At 41.4% G+C, this 9,412-nt stretch overlaps 1 protein-coding gene across 1 annotated transcript; it reads left to right on the top strand.

Annotated features, from left to right (window-relative positions):
- Nucleotides 1-7,105: 7,105 nt before the first annotated feature.
- LOC135595796 (cytochrome P450 86B1-like) lies at nucleotides 7,106-9,108 on the top strand. The gene has a single exon (XM_065087189.1). It carries the CDS (start codon nucleotides 7,212-7,214, stop codon nucleotides 8,820-8,822), a length of 1,611 nt encoding a protein of 536 aa, XP_064943261.1. The 5' UTR covers nucleotides 7,106-7,211; the 3' UTR covers nucleotides 8,823-9,108.
- Nucleotides 9,109-9,412: the final 304 nt, after the last annotated feature.

Here is a 9,412-nt window from a genome sequence, read left to right as displayed (position 1 = left end):
CTCTCTCAATAATTGGCAAGGGAACAATAATTGGCATGTAGTCGAGGAAAACAGAGCATGTCGATGCTCATTTCTGACCACCTTTCATGGTATAGAATTTGATGATTCATTCATCTGGTAATGTTCTGTTCAATCATAGATCAAATGGAATTAGAGCCATGGCAAAAACTAAGAAAGATTGGAACTTGGTCTGGGAAACTTGAGATACTTAATCCTAACATAGCTAAAGCTGTTCTTGCAGTGGGCATCTGAAAGATGAAAACTCAGTAACCCGTTGTTAGGATCGTTATTCAACTCCACCTCAGAGTTATCTACCGAGCAGCAAACAGGCCACGTACTAGAATATGCTCTGAATCGCCCCGGACTTCTTGCTTGGATCTTAATTGCACACCCTGAGAGAGAAATGATGCTTCTCAGATCGACGATATCTCCACCGGAGTTATACATAACGATAAGCCCGAGAGGCGCAAACCGGACTTTTTCATCGTAATCCTGACACACTATGAGACATCATCGTCTAAACCATATTCGATCCGAAGGAAATCTGTTTACATTGATTGGTGAGACAATATAAATCTCAAATTGCAGAATGCGCAGTAGAACATCTGCAGCTGCTCTCTTTTGTAGTTTCGATAGAGTTCCTGCGATTTACGATCCAAATCGATGCATACGACAAGTGGTTAGCAAGCAATTCAAGGACAACCATTAAGAGTTGTGTGTTCATTTATCGAAGCTTTCGCTCTCACAATGCACTAAGTTCATGGCACGTAGACGCGATTTCTCCGCGACAAGGTCTTACCGACTGTTTCAGTAGATAAGTTCATGGGGATAAAAACCATGATACAGGTAAATATAAAAAGACTTTATATTCCTTATATATTCTGATCTTTAACTAATTTATGATTTAAGAATCAATCATAAATTTAAGTACATGATTTAAGCATATAATTAAGAGAAATCTATCTCTCATAATCTATATAAATACATTACATCAATAAATAAAATCATTCTTCTCACAATAAATTCTTGATGATACCATAATCTTCTTGCTTCTCTCTCTTCCTCGCTCTCTATCTCGTTGGTGACCGCTATTGATACTTTATAACTCTTCTTTCGGATTTGGCATTGCACTAAAGACGAAGATACGTGACTCCTCCCTATCAATCTCCTAACACGATATGCTTTATAATATATCTACTCCACTTTGCTAATTTGATTAGCCTCCTCTAGTGATCGGCTAGCTTCTTTGGTGATAATTTATTATTGTGCAATTCTGCTTGGTGGGCATTCCCTCTACTCTTATCTACTACTTAGTATCTTCATCGGCATTCTCGTCTATCTCTTGTCAACCATCAAACTCACTAATACCTCGGATCCACAGTCAACCTCTCGATAATAGTCCATTATTTACCACTTTCAACTATGCCATCAATACTCGTGATTGAAAGGACTTAGGAGAGAACGAAAGTGATCGCCCTCTTCTGCACACCCAGATAAGATTCTCCCCTTTACATCTCTCAAATCTATTCTCTTCCAACAAATCACATCTACACCATTTAAGCATCCAAACTAGACTGCCAATTGATTTTAGTTTTTTCTTATTAGATTATAGTATCTTTTTAGCATGTTTTTCTTCTTTGTATCTAATGTTACAATTATTATTTCCTCGAGAAATAATAGTTCATCTCAACTTATAGGACTTAAATCTATCAATGCAATAATTAGAATCTTCTTTAAGCTATCTTGTAACTATGTATCTTAGTGAGCACAATTCATCAATCTTCTCTTTGGATATGATATATTAGACCACATCGAGGACTCTCTTAGTTGTTCACGAGAAAAAAAATTCTAAATATCAATGGAACCCATCCTAATAACAAATCATGATCATAAGTTATGGCTACAATAAGATTATCTCATTCTGCAAGCCATTAGCTCTATAACATCATTAACCTTTTTATATAGTATTTTAGCAGAAGTATGAACCAAGTTACAAACCACCTTCACCGATCGCTTTCGCACTTGTATGCTAAACTTTAATCTACTTTAATGAAAACAACACAAGAAGAAAGTACCATTGATTATATATAAAATTTAAAACTTATTAAGATAATTTGACTTTAATAGGTTATCTATTAAATAATGAAGAAGTCATTGTTTATACTCTCAATGACCTAAGAGAACGAATATAAGAAATTGACGATAGTAATTTGGGCATGTGATTCACCGATGTCATTTGATCATGAAACATATTTAAAACAAGAAAAGAGAAAGAAGAGAACAACTATCGTAGCTCAATTCAATAAGAACTTCAATAAAGGACATGTCTTTTGGAGTAGCAAATAAAGTAAGAATAATTGGCTAAGTGTTTTGTGAAACTGATAGCCACGTCATATTATTTTTATTGAATCTATCATTTCTTTCTAAAATCTTGCTCTTTCAATGCGAGTCACTACAAAATATCTCTAGGTGTTATGATTCTTTATATCATATTATGTTATTTTTGTTGAGTTTATTTTTTCCTTCCAAAATCTTACTCCTTTAACAATGCAAGTTACTACAATAACCATTCATCACTAGGTTTATATGAGTATACTTTAAACCCTCTTAAGCGTACCTTTCATCACATCAACCAATAATTCTTCTCTAGACTTATACTTTCTTTTTACTCCAATTCAATAGCACACTGCTCTATCTACCTCTCCACCAACTAACTCTGCAATGCTCGATGGAGCAAAAATCTTAGCCCAACAAATGATGTATTTACCCTCTCCTTAACCAAGTGACACTAAAGTACATCAGCTTGATCAAGTTTATGTCACTAACTCTTTATTAATTCTTATACCTTTAATACAACTCAATAATACCACCGAGCTTGGACATCAAACCATATCAAATCCTTGATCTCCAGGTTACCATAAGCTCTTCACCAAAGCCTACTGAACTCACAACTATTAGCCAAGCTCAAAAATCTCTATAGTGGCATAAAACTACATGTGAGGAATATAATGCGCCATATGGATCATTCTTCTCACCCCATACAAAATATCATCGGGTATAAGTAGATCTTTCGAATTAACCGGAACCCAAATAGATCCATTACTAGATACAAAGTATGTCTAGTGGCTAAAATGTTTCACAATGACTAGGTATTGATTTCATAAGTCTAATTGTTAAACTAATAATAATTCAACTTATTCTGAGTTTGATTATCACTGAAAGCTAGCATATACAACAATTATATATTTACAATGCTTTTTTATATGAGATCTTAACTGAAGATTTCTTTATGCAACAACCCCCTTAGCTTCATCCATTCTTGGTATCCATGTCATATTTGTAAATTATAAAATGTTATTTATAGATTTTGCTAAGTTCGAAGAGTTTGGTATATACTCATTTTTTATGTAAGTTGGTTTTGTCGACTCTAAGTCTGACACCTCCTTATTCCTACGATAATAAAAGAGATGTATTATGTATTTACTGGTTTATATGGATGACATTATTATCATATATAGTATTCTATGAAGATCAAGCAATTTGTAGATCGATTCTCTATCAAAGGCTTATGAGCCTTAAGCTACTTTCTAGAAATGAAAATAACATTCACATCTTTTAAATTTTAATAATTTTAAAAAAATATATTTAAAATTTATTATCAAAGATAAATATACAAAATGCTAAAAAAACTTGTCACTCCACTCTTCAGTCACTCAAATTAAATGATGATAGCTCTACTATGAATCCCACACAATATACTTGGTTCCTTACAGTATTTATCTCTCACAATATTTTATTTATAATTAACAAATTATCATAATTCATGTATCAACCTAATATCGCGCATTGGTCTACACTAAAATATGTTCTACAATATTTAAAGGGATTCTGGGATTCTCAATGATAGATTTCTCCTTCATAATAAAACATAATTGAATATCTACTCCTACAAGATACTACGATAATGTCGATACCACATACTTATACATCAACCCGATGTTCCACTCATATATGAAATGGAAAGCTCAATCTTACGAGAGCATGATAGATAGAAGATCATGATATAGATAAATATAAAATAATAATTTTTTATTCCTTATATGTTCTAATACTTAATCAATTTATAATTTATGAATCAATTAAAGAATTAAGTGTATGATTTAAACACATGATTTGAGTACATGACTAAAGAAAATCTATTCCTTGTATAAATAGATATTATTTTAATAAATAAAATCATCCCTTCACAAAAATAATAAATAAATAAATATCCAAATTTAAATATGTACTGGTTATTAAATGCAAAGAACTACAAAACCTGAATCGAAGGCAGGTACTGCACAATCTCCACTCCAATCTTTACCAGCAATCTCTTCGATACATTCAATGCTCGACGGTGAAACACTGCTCGGAATGGGCATGGCATTGAGAATTAATGCACGTTGTTCTTGATAGAAGATAAGATTTCTCCAAAGGATAAGATTTCCCCAATTATATGAGGAAATCTTTCTATTCTGTTTATTCTGTTGAGGGAAATCCTTCCTTCTAATCTGTATAAATAGTGTATAAATAGGAGAGGAAACATGTTAATAGATTCAAGCTAAAGCTATTTCATTTCTACAATAAAGCTTCTTCAATTATTATTCTTATCTTCTATTATTTTTATCAGTTCTTTCATCGGTCAATTTCCTACTCCTTGACAGTGTAAAACACCAATGACTCCGAAACACTTGCTCACGTTCCAAATCCTTAGAAGACTACAAAATCAAACCTTTAGTGTTGCCGATACTTTTTATCTATCAACGACATGCGAATAAGCTCAACCAGGAAGTTGTTCAGATTCTGACCTTTTTCCGGCCATGTACACGAGCAGGACGTCCGGCATTTTTAGCCCTTAAGATTGAGCGATCATGGAGTCCAAGCTTTCTGAGTACGTCGAAATTGTGACGCCCTGGCTTGTCGCTGTGCTCAAAATATCGGCACGTAGAACATCAAATTGAATAGCATAACGTAACATGAGAATTCTACCAATGCCAGATAGCTCACATACACTCCACATACTCCAGTAGCTCTAGCTGCACCATGGAACTCACCTGTTGCATGGTCACTCTGCGATTTAAACGAGATAGAATCGTTAGTTCAAGCACATTCTGCACATCGACACCCTCCCTAGCATCAGAAGTGATATGGACTCCTCCCTAGCATCCACCCAAAGCATGCCATATATAGAACAGACCTGTCTTCCAACTATGATGAGGATTATGTCCCGACAGAAAATGATACCATCATAATTTATCAGGTCAGCAGTTCTTACTTCAGCTTATATCTCTCTATGATTGTTCTCGATAGGACTAAATGTTCCTTGTGCGTTGCCACTATCCTACACAAGCAATCAATCGATCGATCAAATACATTGACCACAATATTTGAAATTTGTAGTGAGATCAAAGCAAATAGCACCTGATAGAATCCTCCAAAAGCTTGAATGGGTCATCTCCAGAATTGATGGGAAAGCTTGCATTGTCCCCACATTTGAATCACCTAAGTCAATAAATCTGAAGTTTCAGTTAAAAGCTTAACTAAGAATCATAATCACTCTCTAGCTAATGAATTCAAACTAACCAGTCTCCAAGTAAATCTCGACCTCATCGGCAGAGTTCCCCTGTAGATTTGCACGGAATGCGCCATCCGACACAGGTAATAACAGTACGTAGAAGGTGTCAGTGGAAGCAGTAGAATCCACCATTTTGTCCTCCATTGGTACATCTTCCTTTGCTTCGAGTAGCAGCATCTGACTCTCCAGGGGGATGTCTGAGCCCTTCTTTCCTGTTCGAGGAATCATCCACCAAATCTTGAATCGGAACAGGCACGGCCATCTGAGCTCTCTGCAGAACACGTACCACAACAAGATGAAATCTTGCGGAGCATAAATGGTCTATATGGGAATGACCACGAAGAAGAAGAGCCACAGTGACGTCTCTTGCTCTAGGACGCCGATCGCGAAGACGTGCCGAGAGTCGGGGGCGTTGCAGAGACCTTCATCTCTCACCACCCCTCTACCTTCCTTCTTCCCGCAACACCCATCGGGATTCCCGAGGCGCAAGAGCTCAGACACCGGCGAGCAGCCTTGTGCAGGTGGCTGCGGCGGTGGATCAGAAGCCTCACAGAGATGGCGAGGGGATGAACTCGGTGGCGAGTCTCCGCGCTGCTGCAGGCCGACGTTTCGACACGGAGTACGTCGTCGCATCAAACGTGGCTGCATGCAATGTCTCTCAAACCGGACCGGGAAGTGAACCGCTTCGGCACCTCTCTCCGGCTTACTAATCGGTTAATCGACAAATATTACATGCTTTGACTTACTAAATGGCCATATAACAATTGCTTTGACTTGTTACATCATGCAGTTGCCTGTCTTCTTCTATATCCTCTCAGCTTTTCTCTCTGTCCTCTCTTATTTGAAATGGATAATTGAGTTATGATTCAAAACATCGATGAGTAATAATCAGTAGATAGGTGAGGATATTAAACCTTGATTCCAACCACCTAATTTATTGCTCAACAAAGAAAGCTTCCGTATTTAATCTTAAATCCACAATCGACTTGCACCTGCCAGCATGGTTTATGGTCACTTGAGAGTAGGCATCATCTTCTTCGTTGCTCCGCTCGGTCAACACTAATACGTAAACTCATGCGAGTTCTCATGGCTGGTATCGTTTCATGGTAGAGTTACACGCACCCACTGGGGGTGTCGACCGGTGTCATCCCTCTTGCGAAAGTTCCACTTCACACAATCAATTCATCAACCTGAAAGCAAGCAGACAGAGTCTGCAACAACTGACGCATGATTACAGTTCTCCCACCACGCCCCTAGAACACCCATGCACCGCATGTGCTCGGCTGCTCGGTGCGTTCGCTTGCATGTCTCAAAAGAGGAGGCGTTCGAGCTTGGCAGACGAGAGCATCAAACCCCGCCTGCATCGTACCATGTAATTAAGTTTGCTGATGAGCCAATCGTCATCAATGCTCTCTACCTAAATGATCCAACGCTCTCCTTCATCCGCACTTAATCCCTCGTGGAACCTGGTCAAGGAAACAGTTGGCTACCGCTGATCTCTCTACCTTCTTCCTGTTGCGCCCATCTATTTAATCTCCTCTACTTCCAAGATGATCTAATTGAGCTCGTTTAGAAACTTCCCCTGCGGGCAGCAGAGATGGTACTCGCACTGGCATACGTAGCAGCTGCTGTCTGGAGAAAGGTCAGTGAACAGCTGAGGGTGGAAGACGTTGGCTTGGCCGTGGTGGGGTTGTTCCTGTGCAGCGCAGCCATGCAGCGGCTCACGTCCAAGGGGCCGATGATTTGGCCCGTCCTGGGCATCATCCCTACCCTCTTCTTCCACCTAGACAACGTCTACGAGTGGGCCACCGGCGCCATCGCCGGCGCCGGCGGCACCTTCCCCTTCCGCGGCATGTGGTTCGGCAACTGCTATGGCGTCATGACGGTCGACCCGGCTAAAATCGAGTACATCCTCAAGACCCGCTTCGCCAACTTTCCCAAGGGCCGATACTACCGCGAGCGCTTCGCCGAGCTCCTCGGCGACGGCATCTTCAACGCGGACGACGAGGCGTGGAAGGAGCAGCGCCGCGCGGCCGCCTGCGAGATGCACTCCGGCCGCTTCGTGGAGTACTCGGCCAGAACCATCACCAGCCTGGTGCACGACAAGCTGCTCGTGGTCCTCCACAAGCTGGCCAGGACCCGGGAGAGCGTCGACCTCCAGGACCTGTTCCTCCGGTTCACCTTCGATAACATCTGCACGGCCGCCTTCGGGGTCGACGCCGGTTGCCTCGCCGTCGACCTGCCGGTGGTGCTCTTTGCCAAGGCTTTCGAGCAAGCCACCGAGCTAACGTTGTTCCGGTTCATCGTGCCGCCGTTCGTGTGGAAGGTGATGAGGCGGTTCGATGTCGGGTCGGAGAGGCGGCTTAAGGACGCGGTCCGGATCGTCCACAAGTTCGCGGAGAAGACGGTGATGGACCGGCGAGCCGAGTTCGAGAGCCGCAAAGACTCAATTTTCGACCGGTCCGACCTCCTGTCTAGGTTGATAGAAGCCGAGACCGAGGAGGCCGACCATGGCGGCTGCACCAAGCCCAAGTTCTCCAACAAGTTCCTCAAGGACTTCTGCATCAGCTTCATCTTGGCCGGGCGGGACACCAGCTCGGTTGCACTCGCCTGGTTCTTCTGGCTCTTGACCGAACACCCCCACGTCGAGGAGCGCATCCTGCGCGAGATCTCCGACACCATCAAGAGAAGGGAAGACAAAGTACACGACCTCGACCACGTCATCTTCACCATCGATGAGCTCAAACGAATGGACTACCTCCAAGCGGCGATCTCCGAGTCGCTCCGGCTCTACCCCTCGGTGCCCATCGACTTCAAGGAAGCCATGGAGGACGACGTGTTCCCCGACGGGACGGCGTTGAAGAAGGGGGCGAGGGTCATCTATTCCATATACTCCATGGCGAGGATGGAGTCGATATGGGGCAAAGACTGCCGGGAGTTCCTGCCGGAGAGGTGGATAAAGGACGGCATGTTCGCGACGGAGAGCCAATTCAAGTACGTGGTGTTCAACGCCGGCCCGAGGCTGTGCGTCGGCAAGAAGTTCGCCTACATGCAGATGAAGATGGTGGCGGCGTCCATCCTTCTGCGCTACCACGTGGAGGTGGTGAAAGGCCACAAGGTAGCCCCCAAGATGACCACCACCTTGTACATGAAGGATGGCCTCCAAGTCACCTTCAACGAGAGAGACGATCTCATCGCAGTGCATTAGCGAGTCGGACTCTGATCTAAAGTGTGTATGAACTCCAGTGCATGGACTGGTCTCATGGGAGGTTGCGACAGCAGTGTACCTGTGAGGGCACTGAGAGTGTTACGTAACAACAAGAATGACTGCGTGTAAGCAAACATATCACAGTTTGCATTGTAAGAAATTACTCGTTGAAGGTCGTGCATAAAGGTCTCAGAATCTAAATGCTGCTATGCAATGTAGAGTGAGCTCCGTATGCTTTCTTTATCTTTGACATATTGGGATATACCCTTGCAATACATGTTTTTGACGTGATGGATGTATGAACAGATAGTGGCTGATCGACTTGTGCATGGGTTAATAATGTAATGACGATGTTAGTTATAATTTAGATTCGAGTAATTTCGGTATAGATGCACAGTATATGGTGTTCCAAGAAAGTTTAATCGCATTTAAATGTCAGTGTTGATGGCTGATTTATGTAGTTTTCATGTCATTGATGATTTCAGTTGCTAATTCGTTTTCCATGATAATTTAGTCTGGTTGGTAAAGTTGTATTTATAGTTTTTGTAGGTACAACTGTCAATTAATGTTACATCCTAATTATTTTTTTT

Source organism: Musa acuminata, chromosome BXJ1-10, assembly GCF_036884655.1.
Source record: "Musa acuminata AAA Group cultivar baxijiao chromosome BXJ1-10, Cavendish_Baxijiao_AAA, whole genome shotgun sequence".
Taxonomy (NCBI): domain Eukaryota; kingdom Viridiplantae; phylum Streptophyta; class Magnoliopsida; order Zingiberales; family Musaceae; genus Musa; species Musa acuminata.
The sequence above is the reverse complement of the archived record's forward strand: the minus strand, read 5'-3'. Positions and strand labels throughout refer to the sequence as shown.